The sequence below is a fragment of the Pongo pygmaeus genome, chromosome 9 (assembly GCF_028885625.2).
Source record: "Pongo pygmaeus isolate AG05252 chromosome 9, NHGRI_mPonPyg2-v2.0_pri, whole genome shotgun sequence".
NCBI lineage: Eukaryota > Metazoa > Chordata > Mammalia > Primates > Hominidae > Pongo > Pongo pygmaeus.
In genome coordinates this window covers 19,592,305-19,605,820 of record NC_072382.2, presented here as the reverse complement: position 1 = coordinate 19,605,820, position 13,516 = coordinate 19,592,305, and the positions used below count along the sequence as shown (strand labels likewise).

Sequence of the window (13,516 nt, the reverse complement as noted above, 5' to 3'; positions counted from 1 at the left end):
TCTGGGTCTGTCACCTAGGCTAGAGTGAGTACAGCAGTGTGATCATGGTTCACTGCAGTCTAGACTGCCTGGGCTCAGGTGATCCTCCCACCTCAGCCTCCTGAGTAGCTAGGACCACAGGTGTGGACCACCATACCCAGCTAATTTATTTGTAGAGATGAGGGCTCACCATGTTGCCCAGGCTGGTCTTGAACTCCTGGGCTCAAGCCATCCTCCTGTCTTGCCCTCCTAAAGTGCTGGGATTACAGGCATGAGCCACCGTGCCCGCCCTGAATTAAGAATGTTGCTAGGAAACAAGAGGTCCCAGGGCTGGGGCAAAAACCACTCAGGAGCTGCAGATTTGTCTGTCTGCCAGGGGACAATACGCCCTAGCCCAGCTGATCTGTCTGTTCAGCCTGCGGCAGAGTGCCTGAGAGGGGAGTGCTTGGCTCTGCCTGTGTGTAGGGCCGCCCAGCCAGCCCACCATGCAGTTGGAAGACTTTGCAGCTGATGCTTTTGGCAGCTGAGGGGCTCCTTGGAGGCTGGGCTGGGCCAGACTGGGTGTCGGGGCTGGCCTCAGTTGCAGGATATTTTGAGGGCGCAGACAGTAAGATGGTCTTACTGCCTGAGCTCTTTCCTACCCTTTGGGAGGGCCAAGCTACAGCTATTTGCTACCAAACACCTTTTTCCTATTAACTAAGCATACCGCCCGGCTGGGCAGGAACAGGCTGAGGGCTTGACAAGCAGGGAGCCAGGCTCCTGCCAACAACCAAAGATTCCCCATTTCTAAAGGATGGAAAGAGCCCCTGGGAGGTGACCGAGGCCACAGCCAGCCCCTCCCTGTTCAGCATTGAAGAATGACACGCATTACAGAGCTCTGGAGCAGCCCGCAGTGGAAAGTTGGAGCTGAGGTGTGTGGCAGGCAGATGAGGGAGCAGAGAACTGCTGAACAGAGTGAGACTCAGAGGACGTGGTTGAGCATGGCTGTGACCCTGCAGTTCCTGGCTTGCCTGGTGGTAGCCATTTGTCTCCTCTCTGGTGTGACAACAACCCAGCACCATGCAGGTACCGGGCTTCAGGGTGGGTGTAGAGGAGCCAAGGAAGGCTGCTGGCTGACAGCAGTTAACAGTTGGCTCTACTTGAGGCTAGTCGGGCATAGAAGCGTGGGCATGGTGGGTACCAGGCTGATGTGTGCTGTGGTGGGTGACAGTGGGCCCCACCCCCAGAACTGGAAAGGTACAGGTGACACCTAGGGAGATAGCCCTAGGTGCTCTTAATGCTGGCCCTGGGCTCATTCCCACTGATGCCCAAAGCAGGGTCTCTTGACCTGCCTGGGCTTGGAACAAACATTGCAAGGGTGAGGCAACACCCCAAGGTGTGGGCCGGACGGAGCTGCCACAGACATCCTCCCCTGCTCTGTCCTCCCTGCCTCACATCCTCCCCTGCCCTGTCCTCCTCCCTCCCTCCCTTACTGCTGAGGAGGAGCAGGGAGAGTAGGCTCTTTCCAAAGAGGTCTTTGTCCTTGGGAGAGTCACTGGCACTGTTTTAGGTGACTCTATCCTCAGATGATTATAGGGAGGGGAGGAGGGTGGGGAAGGGTCTTGTGACCCGTTGGCCTGGAGCTCTTTACCAAGGGCATTGTGCAATTTAAAGGAGGTGTCCTGGGCATTTGCCAACATGGTAACTGGGCTTGGAATGATGCTTTTGAGATCAGAAGACCTATGCCTGGGAGGGTGAATGTCAATGTGCATGTGTGTGCATGAGAGGGAGGGGAAAGGGGGGCAGGGGATGGCATTCCTGCCCGTTTGTAGAATGATGAAGCACTCGGGACCTCTACCAGGCAGCAGAGGGGCACTTCTGGGAGGCTGGGGTGTTCATGGTGTAGCATGGCAGGGGCCTGACTCGTCTCTGCTGCCCCAGGGCAGCCCATGGACAGCACCAGCGTGGGAGGTGGCCTGCAGGAGCCAGAGGCCCCGGAAGTGATGTTTGAGGTCTTTCCTCCCAGCCTGGGACATGGGGGTGGGCACATCCAGAGGTCCCTAAGCTCAGGGTGGGGAAGGGGGATGTCTCAGGGTGGACCTGCTAGGGTTGGGGGGGGGGGGCAAGCCAGCATGCGTCCTGCTGCCTGCTTCTGCCCCTTCCCCCAGCCCACTCTTGCTCCCTGCCCTGCTCCCCAGGCCACAGCCCATCCCTTACATGACTCCCCTTGCAGCTGCTCTGGGCTGGGCTGGAGCTGGATGTCATGGGGCAGCTGCACATCCAGGATGAGGAACTAGCATCCACACACCCAGGCCGCCGACTCAGGCTCCTTCTGCAGCACCACGTGCCCAGTGACTTGGAGGGTGCTGAGCAGCGGCTGCAGCAGCTCCAGGACCTGCGGAAGGGGCCTCCTCTTAGCACTTGGGACTTTGAACATCTGCTCCTCACAGGCCTGTCCTGCGTCTACCGGCTCCACGCAGCTAGTGAGGCTGAGGAACGGGGCCGCTGGGCCCAGGTCTTCACTCTCCTGGCACAGGAAACACTCTGGGACCTGTGCAAGGGTTTCTGCCCCCAGGACCAGCCCCCTTCCCTGGGGTCCTGGGCCTCCATCCTTGACCCCTTCCCCTGACCCTCCTCTTTTGTTCTTTCACCTGCCATTACCCCCTTCCCATCTCCTCCTCAACCCCCCAGGCAGACCCATCTTGGGCAGGGGCTTCTGTCGGGCATCTGATTCTTTCTACTGTGTTCAGATCTCTGGGCTTGGCTTGCACCCTGGACACCCCCTCTCTGCTTACCCCGACCCGATCTTGTTTCCTGGATCTTGAGAGGCTAAGAACCCAGGCTTTGGGTCGCAAGGAGTGCGCAAGGAGTGGGCACAGAGCTAAGGGCGCGACTTGCAGGCAGTGTGTGTGTGTGTGTGTTGAGATCAGGGGTCAGGGTTGAGAAGTGTGTTCAAGAGATGTTGAAGGGAAGCTGCCCCAAGTAAGGCCTGGTCAGACCTTCCAGCTCCTACCCTGGCAGTCTGTGACAGGTCCTGTGGAATTCAAAGGAATCCTCTAGGTGCTGAGCATCCCCTTTTAGGCACAACCAAGGATCTGGGGTCCCTGAGCCTCCAAGTTCCCATCTGGGTTGGGAGAATCGACTTTTTGAGTTCTGTCTGTTGGAGGAGTGGAGGGAAGCAGGGGGAGACAGGAACATTATCTCTTTTGGGGTAGGGAGGCAATATCTCAACAAGCGTCGGGTGAACACCTCAGAGGGGGGAGTAAGGCTGGGAGACCAAGGAGAGACAAGCGGAGGTGGGCTGGAGCAGGTGTGGCCCTGATTCTGTGTTGCTCTTCTCATAAAATGTTCTGTTTTGGCCTCCTGGAGCCTGTGTCATTCTATGTCGGAATAAGCGTCTAACCCCTGCTCTGGGCAAATCACTCTCCCCATCCAGGGAAGGCAAGAGTCAGGGCAACCAGGTGTCAACTCCTCATCTCATTCCCACGCCCTGCTGGAAGAAGGAATGCACTGTTTCCTTGAATCCCATGCCCCCAGTGGGGTAATGGGGTGCTGTTCCTTGTCACAGAAAGGCATCAGCCGGGGGCTAAGGCTGAGGTCGTAGGTCAATGATGAGTCAGAGAGCTAGACGAGGTAGGGATATGAAAGGGAGGCCCCCAACTGACTAGGCGAATGTGGTTCCATCAAATTCCCACCTCCTCACCCTCCCAGGGTCCAAGGGGACCCTGCTCTCCAACCTCCAACTCCTTCCCCGGGCCTGCGGGCCCGCAGTAGTCAGCACCTTCCCGCCTGCCGCCGGCGAATGCGTCGTAGTCAAGACAGCGCAGGGGCCTGGGCTGCCGGGCGCTGCGCGGGCCCGCTTTCCGCTTTATTGGCAGAGTCCAGGCGCGCCCGGAGGCCGTGGCGCTCGCGCGGGACTTTCGGGCCTCGGGCCCGGCCTGGCATGCACGCCCCTGGCCCTCCCGGGCTTTTCTCTGGCCCGGGGCTCACAGTAGCTCCGAGGCCCCGAGGCCCGGCGGGGCGGCGGGGGCGAGGTCGGGGTACACCAGGAAGCCAGAGAAGGTGATGTACTTGCCGTGGTTGCTGTAGGCGCCGTAGCCGTCGTGGTCGTGGCTGAGCAGCCAGACGGCGTCGCCGCGCCGCAGGGCCAGCATCACGCTCTGGCTCTGCATCTCGCGGCGCCGCGACGCGCCGTCGTCGTAAATCATGGCCTGCACCTCGTCGCGGTTCTTCATCAGCTTCACCGACAGCGTCTTACGCGGCAGCTTGCCCAGCGTGAAGGAGAAGAAGTATGCGCCGGGCAGACGGCAGCGGAACACGCCGGCCGCCGCGTCGAAGTCGCCGCCAATGTTGACGAACTCGGTGTCGAAGGCGAGCGGTCGGTGCCGCGGCCCGGGGCCAGCGTCCGAGCCCACCAGGCTGCGCGTGCGCGCCGCCGAGAAGGCCGAGCGCGGCTCGGGGGGCGCGGGCGGCCCGCGCGCAGGCGCGTCAGCGTCGGCGTCGGCGTAGACTAGGTAGCCGCTGAAGGTGGCGCCGGGCGCGCCCAGCGCGTACTGCGGGGCGCCATGCAGCCTCAGCCACACTGTGTCGCCGTAGTCGAGCTGCAGCATGGCGCTCTGGCTGGCTGCGCGCCGCGCGCCTGGCCGCCGCTGCTCGTCGAAGGCCAGCGCCTGCACCTCGTCGCGGTTTCGCACCAGCATCACCGACAGGCTCTTGTGCGGGGCCTTGCCGGCCGTGAAGGAGAAGAAGTAGGCGCCGGGCACGCGGCAGCGGAACTGGCCGGTGGCCGCATCGAAGTCGCCCCCGATGTTCACGTACACCTTGTCGAAGGTCACCGCCATCTCCGACGTGCCCTCCAGGGGGGTGGTGCGTGCCGCCGAGAAGGCCGAGCGCAGCTCAGAGGAGCCCGGGCCGGGGGCCGGGCCCAGGGCCCAGCAGGCCGCTGGGCCCAGCAGGACCAGCAGAAGCGGCAGCATGGTGCCTGGGAGGGAGACGGAGGGGCGGGAGTGGAGTGTTGGCGGGGGCGGCTTCCAAACGCCCGGCTCTCCACCAGGAGACAAGGGTTCTCTTCCCAGCCCTGCCCTTGACCCACAAGTAGGTTTCAATTTTCCTACATCCTTGGATTCTCAAACTCTAGCGAGCCTCACTGTCACTTGAAGGGCGTGTTCAAACATAGATAGTTGGGCCCCATCCCCAGAGTTCATTAAGTAGGTCTGTGATGGGCCTGAGAATTTGCATTTCTTTGTTTGTTTTGAGATGGGAGTCTCGCTCTGTGAACCAGGCTGGAGTGTAGTGGCACGATCTCGTTTCACTGCAACCTCCACCTCCCGGGTTCAAGCAGTTCTCCTGACTCAGCCTCCCCAATAGCTGGGACTACAGGCACGCACCACCACGCCCAACTAATTTCTTTTGTATTTTGAGTAGAGAACGGGGTTTCACCGTGTTGCCCAGGCTGGTTTCGAACTCCTGAGCTCAGGGAATCTGCCCGCCTCGGCCTCCCAAAGTGCTCTGATTACAGGCGTGAGCCACCGCGGTGGCCGAGAATTTGCATTTCTAATACGTTTCTGGGTGATGCTGATGCTGCTGATCCAAGGACCACATGCTGAGAACTACTGGATTAAGCTAGGAGTCTCCAAACCTTGTGTGTGTGTGTGTGTGTGTGTGTGTGTGTGCATACCCACACAATGAAACCCCTTTCTTTTTTTTTTTTTTTTTCTGAGACGGAGTCTCGCCCTGTCACCAAGGCTGGAGTGCAGTGGCACGATCTCAGCTCACTGCAACCTCTGCCTCCCGGGTTCAAGCGATTCTCCTGCCTTACCCTCCTGAGTAGCTGAGATTACAGGTTCGCACCATCACGCCCAGCTAATTTTTTGTATCTTTAGTAGAGACAGGGTTTCACCATGTTGGCCAGGCTGGTCTTGAACTGACCTCAAGTGATCCACCTGCCTCAGCCTCCCAAAGTGCTGGGGTTACAGGCATGAGCCATCGCGCCTGGCCTTGAAACCCCGCCCCCCCTCCCTTTTTTTTTTTTGAGACAGAGTCTGGCTCTGTCGCCAGGCTGGAGTGCAGTGGCTCGATCTCGGCTCACTGCAACCTCCACCTCCCAGGTTCAAGCGATTCTCCTGCCTCAGCCTCCCAAGTAGCTGGGACTACAGGTGTGCACCACCACACCCAGCTAATTTTTGTATTTTTAGTAGAGACAGGGTTTCACCATGTTGGCCAAGATGGTCTTGATCTCTTGACCTTGTGATCCACCTACCTCGGCCTCCCAAAGTGCTGGGATTACAGGCATGAGCCACCGCACCTGGCTGAAACCCCTTTCTTAAGTGAAAGCTTGCACACAGACTAGCAGAAACACTCTGGTTAAAGAGGCCTACAGCCCTGTCTGCTGGGCTTGCCCCTACACCTCCCATTTGACACCCAGGGGCCCTGGTAACCCGGGGGATTCAGAGGAGTCTCTGAGTTCCCCTCAGCTCCAGTTGGCTGCATTTTCCTGTGGTTATTTTATGGTCCTTGGTCTGCCACTCACGCAGGCACTGGCTCTCTGTGTCAACGCTCTGCATGACCGTTACTGTTTAAGCCCCATCTGAGCAGGAAAGGAAATCGCTGCTCCCTGACCCCTTTCCTGGCCTCACAGGGGCCCTTCCTGCACAGAGGAGGCAAGAACAGTTGGGCTTTGAGGTAGCTTCCTCCCCCTTGAAATCAGAGTAAAAGAGAAGGTGACTCCTTTCTCTTTGCTTGGAGGCTGGTTACTCAGAAGAAGGAGTGGCGAGCCAGGGGCTACTGGGGATGGACAGGGAGAACAACAATTCCAGCAGAGCTTTGGCAAGGCTGTGAAGTCAGCAGCTTTGTTCCTTGGGAGTGATGGATTGGAGAGGACAGATAGCCAGATCTGGGTTCAGGTCCTCGCTCTACCATTCACACTGTGAAACCTTGGGCAGGTTCCCTAACTTCTCTGGGCATGGCTTCCTCCATGTAAGTGGGGAAGAGACCTCACACACAGGCTTGCTGTGGGGGTGTGCTGAGATAGGTGTGAACATGGTTTGTCAACGGCAGTGCTGAGGTGTGCAGATGCTTCTGTGGGTTGCCCTGACAAAAGTGATCTGGTCCAGTTCTTGATGTAAGGGTTTAGGGACTCAGTCACTCCTACCGCTGAGAGCTTGGTGAAGGCACTGCTTAACTCAAAGGAGTCACTCTCTGATGTAGGGATTCCATCCTGCTTCCTAGTAGGGCATGTGCTTTGGGGCTTGAATACCCAAAGGCCCTGATGTGGAAACAAAACAGGAAAGAAATGAGCTGGAGACAGCCTGGGATGTGGGCTGCTTTAGAAAATGCCCTGTATGTGTAGCTCTGTGTCTCTTAGAGACAGCAGGGCCCTGCTGAGAAGGGTTGTCAGGTGGAGACGTGCAGAACGTCCTAGCTAGAATCTAGCTCACACTCCACATGTCAGAGCAGCACGTGGGGTAAAGTATGCCACCTTCTCATTCTCATAATAAAGACCCCAAGTTGTTAGCCAACTGAATGCTGTCTCCTTCCAGAGGAGGTGCTTTTTGTAATTCTCACAAAGGTGTCCTATGGATTAGTGATACCCTTGGTTAGGACAGGGAAGGGGCCATCCACAGTGGTGAAGATGGCACCTCACAAGTGTCCGGTGCATTCCCTTTTACAAAGTTATTTTAGACACATGGTCTTGGCAAACCTGCAAGACAGGTGGGCCGTCTCCTATTTTATAGATGAGAAAGCTGAGGCCCAACAAGAGAAAGCATTTTGGCCCAAGGTCACCCATGGAGCACTGAGGTTTTTTTACTCAAATTCCATATGCCTTCCTGTCACTCTTCCCTGCTAGACACAGGTATGTCCAGCCAATTTGTTCTCTACCTCAGTTTACCTTTTTGCAAAACTAGGAGAGGAGATCAGGGGAATGAGCCTTAGGATCCAGGGTGAGGAAGACAGAAAGCAAAACCAAACAAAAGCAAGCAAACACATTCTCTAGTGTTTTGTCTTCTGGGAACACGGGAAACAGCTCAGCTCTTCCACACCACTGCTGTCCTAGTGGGTCCTGCCCCAGAAGCAGCTGCCCAGCAACCTCCCGACCAAGGCTGGTGCACCCCACCAGTGCCAAGGGTCTTCCTGTGCCCCCAGTACCCAGCCTCCGTTTCACCCAGACTGCCCAATTCCCAGATCCCTGGATCCTCGTCCTTCCCTGAACCCCCTTCCCTGAGCAGGTCAGAGGTGTGGGAGGGTGTGTCAGGTGGGTGTCATAGCTCCAGGGAAGGAAATGGCTGTTCCTGGCTCTGTCCAGGTGGGGCTCAAAATAGTCATCTTCAAAGAGAAAAACTGGGACACAGAGCTGGACAGACCCAGAGCCCCGGAGCCAAGGCGGGAAGTGCAGCGATGTCAGGCTGAGGGGATCGCAGAGCTCCCCCTTGCCCTGCCACTCACCAGTTAACCCTTCCTTCAAGCCCTGCCAGAGCCTCCTCCCCAACCTACCTTGAAAGCCCCTCATCCTTCCAAGAAGTCCCACTTTCACAGAAGCCAATTAATCCTTATTTGTAAAAAACAAAAACCAGAAATGGTACCCCAATCCCTCTCCCCCGAGACCTTCCCTCCATCCATCCATCCCTTCGGAATGAAAGCCCTTGTGCCTGTTTCACGAAAAGGTTCCCAGGTCCTCCTTTCAAGGAAAAAGGACCCAATTTCCCCGCGCCTCCCCAGCCCCCGCTTCCAGTAAAGGGGGTACCTCGGCTCCCTGCCTCCCCTGAGCTGCCCTCACCTGGCTGGGGGCGGCGGTCGGGTCGGGTTCGGTCTGAGCCCGCGATCTGGCTCCGGGCTTCGGGCTGCGGGCTGCGGGCTGCGGGCGCCGGGCTGCGCACTGACCGCCCGCGCTGCGGCGGGGGTGGCGGGGGCTCCGGCTGCTTCTCCCGGCTCTGAGGCGGCGGCGGACAGGGTGCTGGGGCCCGGGGCCGGTCGTGGGGAGGCGTGAGGAAAAGGGAAGGTCAGCTAGAGAGGGAGCCGAGGCGCGAGAGCGGAGAGGCGGGGGAGAGGCGGGAAGGGGAGAGGAGGGGAGTAGGGGGAGAGGGAGGGGCGAGCTGCGGGGCCTAGGGGCTCCGCACGGAGTCTGCGCCGAGCACTGGACCCTTCCTCATCTGTGACCTCCTTAGAGCTTCGTCCTCTGGGTCTAGAGACCAGGCATCATTAATCTGAGCAGTTGGGGAAACTAAGGCACAGAAGGGGAAACTGAGGCCAGAGACAGCGGCTAACGCATGGTGGCCCAGAGCGCTCTACAGTCCAGCTTCCTTCCTAGTGTGGGAAGAGAGGGCTAGAGCTGGACTCAGAGGCTGGACTAGCTTTGGGGCTGTAAGGACAGTGGAAGGTGAGATTTTGGCTGGGACAGATGTCCAAGCTAAGTGGCCTTGGGGGAGAGGTCTGAAGGAAGGGAAGGATAAGTGGGTCAATGTTGCCAGTAAAGGAAGAGCTGAAAATAACCTAGTTTTTCCTCCTCACCTCCAAATTGGAAAATGCCCATCGTCGGTTAGGAAAGAGGGAGAAGGGAGTCTGCAGGCATCAGAGGGGCAGCCTGCGTCCCCTGGAGGGGCAGTAAGGAGGAGAGTCCTTGGGGCAGAATGGAATTTTCTGCTGGGAAGGTTGCTCCTGCAAGAAGGGACAGGGTTGAGAAGGGCAATAGGTGGGCAAGAAAGGCCTCTGGAGAGGGAAACTGATGCCCTGCCTCGCTGGGGCCAGGCTAGCAAGAGTCCAGCAGGGCACCCGGGCTGGGAACAGCGGTCTTCCCACGGTAATACTCACCAGAGGCACTAGTGCTGGCCTCCACTCTGGGCTTTGAGCCTGTGGGATGGGGGGCTCAGACTCACTTTCTCTAGGCTGCTGTTCTCTCCCCTGATGGCTGTAGAGGTGACGACACTGCCCGGCACTCAGTAGATGTTGACTGAGTGGATGACTTTTGAAGAGCTCTACTCTCAGCAGCCAAGAGCTGGTGCCCTCTGCCTGGCCCTGGTTGACTCCGGAGCCATGGGCTCTAATTCTGCCTCTGCCGCAGGTATGCTCTGTGGTCCCTGAGAGTCCTGGACCCCTGCGGACCCCCCCGTCCTCTGGAGCTTTCCTTTTGGAGCTCTCAAAGTTTACCCAACCCCAGTTAATATATTTGTCTCTAGGAAGATGTTGGTAGAGGTGATTGGCTCTGCTTCAAGGGTGTTAGGTGAATGATGGAATGAATTAATGAATATGTGCTGGAATAGAAGGAATGAATGGAGGTGTTTCGGGCTGGATAATGAGGGTATTTGGTGACAGAGGGTGAAGCACTTGTCTAGCCCTTGTCAGATCACAACTGTCTCTTTCACCAACTTGAAATGCTTGGGCCACAGGACTGTGGGGAGGACAAGAGGCACGGTAAGGGTGGGATGAGCCACACAGGGATGTCGAAGGAGAGCTGGGGGAGGCCAAAAGCCAACCTATGGCAATCTATGGCCCTTCTTAGGGCCTTGGGCCCCTTCTGGATGAGAAGAGTGGAGCTGCTCTCCTGAGGGTGTGTTTCCAATGGTGGGAGGGGAGGGGAGGGGAGAAGGTATATTATAGGAGAATATAATCTCAATTGAGGTTTGGTTCAGGCTGGGATTTGACACTCCCTGGATCCACAAGAGTTCTCAGCAGAGAAGTGAGGGTTGAGGTAGAGATGGGTGGCTGGGGCAGATGACATCAGGATTTGCATCAGGGGACTGGGATAGGGAGGAAGCCACTGGGAAAGGGATATAGAGAAAGATGATGCCGTGAACTGGTGGGTGTAAGGCAGATGGGTGGGCTCCAGAATGGGAGTTAAGAAGAGGTGGCAGCAGGATCCAGAGAAAAGCCCTAGGCTGGTTATAGTCCCTGCTCCCTCCTCTCTTGTTTTGCAGCCACAATTTTATTTATTTTTGAGAGAGGGTCTTGCTGCGTCACCTGGGTTGGAGTGCAATGGTATGATCTTGGCTCACTGCAGCTTTGACCTTGCGGGCTCAAGTGATTCTCCCATCTCAGCCTCCCAGGTAGCTGGGACTACAGGTGCAGGTCACCATGCCTGGCTAATCTTTTTTTAAATTTTTTTGTAGAGATGAGGTTTCACTCTATTGCCCAGGCTGGTCTTAAACAACAATTATTTTATTTATTTTTTAATTGAGACGGGTATGGCTGGGCATGGTGGCTTACGCCTGTAATATTAGCACTTTGGGAGGCCAAGGTGGGAAGATCGCTTGAGCTCAGAAGTTTGAGACCACCCTGGGCAACAGAGTGAGACCCCATCTCTGTTTTTTTTTTTTTTTTTTTTTTTTTCCTGAGACAAACTCTCGCTCTGTTGCCCAGGCTGGAGTGCAATGCTGCGATCTTGGCTCACTGCAACCTCCGCCTCCCAGGTTCAAGCGATTCTCCTGCCTCAGCCTCCTGAGTACCTGGGATTACAGGAGCACGCCACCATGCCCGACTAATATTTTGTATTTTTAGTAGAGACGGGGTTTCACCATGTTGGTCAGGCTAGTCTTGGAATTCCTGACCTCGTGATCCACCCGCCTTGGCCTCCCAAAGTGCTGGGATTACAGGTGTGAGCCACCGCGCCCAGCTGTCCCCATCACTTAAAAAAAATATAAAGTTAAAAAAATTAACATTAAAATATATATAAATTGAGACGGGTTCTTTTTTTTTTTTTTTTCTTGAGATGGAGTTTCACTCTTGTTGCCCAGGCTGGAGTGCAATGGAGCAATCTTGGCTCACCGGCAACCTCCCCCTCCCGGGTTCAAGTGATTCTCCTGCCTCAGCCTCCTGAGTAGCTGGGATTACAGGTATGCACCGCTACTCTGGATAATTTTGTATTTTTAGTAGAGACGGAGTTTCTGCATGTTGGTCAGGCTGTTCTCAAACTCCCGACCTCAGGTGATCCGCCCGCCTCAGCCTCCCAAAATGCTGGGATTTCAGGAGTGAGCCACTGCGCCCGGCTGAGATGCGTTCTTACTCTGTCACCCAGGCTGGAGTGCAGTGGCACGATCTTGGCTCATTGCAGCCTGGGCTTAAGTGATCCTCCCCCGTCAGCCTGCCACCATGTGGCAGCTAATAAACAACAATAATTTTTATTTATTTTTATTTTTATTTTTTGAAATGGAGTTTCGCTCTTGTCACCCAAGCTGGAATGCAATGGTGCGATCTCGGCTCACTGCAACCTCCGCCTCCTGGGTTCAAGCGATTCTCCTGCCTCAGCCTCCTGAGTAGCTGGGATTACAGGCATATGCCACCACACCAGGCTAATTTTTGTATTTTTAGTAGAGATGGGGTTGGCCAGGCTGGTCTTGAACTCCTGACCTCAAGTAATCCACCTGCCTCGGCCTCCCAAAATGCTGGGATTACAGGCGTGAGCCACGGTGCCCAGCCAACAACAATAATTTTAATAGCAGGTTCCTTTCACTGAGTGTAGTAGATGCTGTCAGTGCCCCACTCACACCTCCAGGCCTACCAGGAGGGCACCCACAGACAGTCCCTGACCAGGCGCCTGCTTCCTGTGTCCCTCCTGAGGGCATTTTCAGCTATGGGAGTGAGTGTGGGGCAGGCCCAAAGGGCCGTAGAGTTAATACCCCCAGAGCAATCATCAGCCAATGGTCCAGAGTTAGGTGTAAATACCCCAGATTTCTGGTCCCTCCATGGGAGCATTCCAATTCCCGATTCCAGGTCATGTTTCAGACTCAGAGAGACTTCAGCAGAGTTAAGTTCTCCATGGTGAAAACCCACTGGTATCTGTGCACTTTTTTTTTTTTTTGAGATGGAGTCTCGCTCAGTCACCCAGGCTGGAGTGCAGTGGCGCGATCTCGGCTCACTGCAAGCTCCGCCTTCTGGGTTCACGCCATTCTCCTGCCTCAGCCTCCCGAGTAGCTGGGACTACAGGCGCCCGCCACCACGCCTGGCTAATTTTTTTTTTTTTTTTTTTTTTTGTATTTTTAGTAGAGACGGGGTTTCACTGTGTTAGCCAGGATGGTCTCGATCTCCTGACCTTGTGATCCGTCCATCTCGGCCTCCCAAAGTGCTGGGATTACAGGCGTGAGCCACCGCGCCCAGCCTATCTGTGCGCTTTATTCTGTTTCCTCTCTTTGTCTCATTTCCCCGCTCGCTCACCCTGCTTCTTGGGATCACAACTCTCTCCTTCACCAGCTTGAAAAGCTTGGGCCACAAGACTATGGGGAGGACAAGAGGCATGGTAAGGGTGGGATGAGCCACACAGGGATGCCACAGGAGAGCTGGGGAAAGCTGGAAGCCAACCTAGGGCAGCCACAACCCTTCTTAGGGCCATGCAGCCCTTCTTAGGGCCACGTGTCCCTTCTGGATCAGAAAAGTTAATGCAGGAGTAGGATTTAAACCCAGAGCTATCTGGCTCCCAAACCCAGTCCTTAACCAATATACTCTGCAGCCTCCCTTTCTCTGATTCTCTCTCAGCCTTTTTATTTTTTTTTTTAAGACAGAGTCTTGCTCTGTCGCCCAGGCTGGAGTGCGTGGTATGATCTCAGCTCACTGCAACCTCTGCCTCCTGGGTTCA

The 13,516-nt window shown here is 56.3% G+C and overlaps 2 protein-coding genes across 3 annotated transcripts; one reads left to right on the top strand and one right to left on the bottom strand.

The window, feature by feature from the left end:
* The first annotated feature begins 294 nt into the window (after positions 1–294).
* FAM180B (family with sequence similarity 180 member B) lies at positions 295–3,324 on the top strand. The gene is made up of 3 exons (XM_054439547.2): positions 295–1,044; positions 1,900–1,970; positions 2,192–3,324. Exons 1-3 carry the CDS (start codon positions 837–839, stop codon positions 2,585–2,587), a joined length of 675 nt encoding a protein of 224 aa, XP_054295522.1. The 5' UTR covers positions 295–836; the 3' UTR covers positions 2,588–3,324.
* A 463-nt stretch (positions 3,325–3,787) lies between these two features.
* Positions 3,788–10,351, bottom strand: C1QTNF4 (C1q and TNF related 4). 2 transcript variants are annotated; one of them, XM_054439545.2, is made up of 2 exons: positions 8,732–10,351; positions 3,788–4,939 (listed from the first exon to the last, which is right to left on the bottom strand). In XM_054439545.2, exon 2 carries the CDS (start codon positions 4,932–4,934, stop codon positions 3,945–3,947), a length of 990 nt encoding a protein of 329 aa, XP_054295520.1. In that variant the 5' UTR covers positions 4,935–4,939; positions 8,732–10,351; the 3' UTR covers positions 3,788–3,944. The 2 variants fall into 2 exon arrangements, with proteins under 2 accessions (XP_054295520.1, XP_054295521.1); XM_054439546.2 differs by lacking the exon at positions 8,732–10,351 and adding an exon at positions 6,218–6,238.
* Between the last annotated feature and the right edge of the window lie 3,165 nt (positions 10,352–13,516).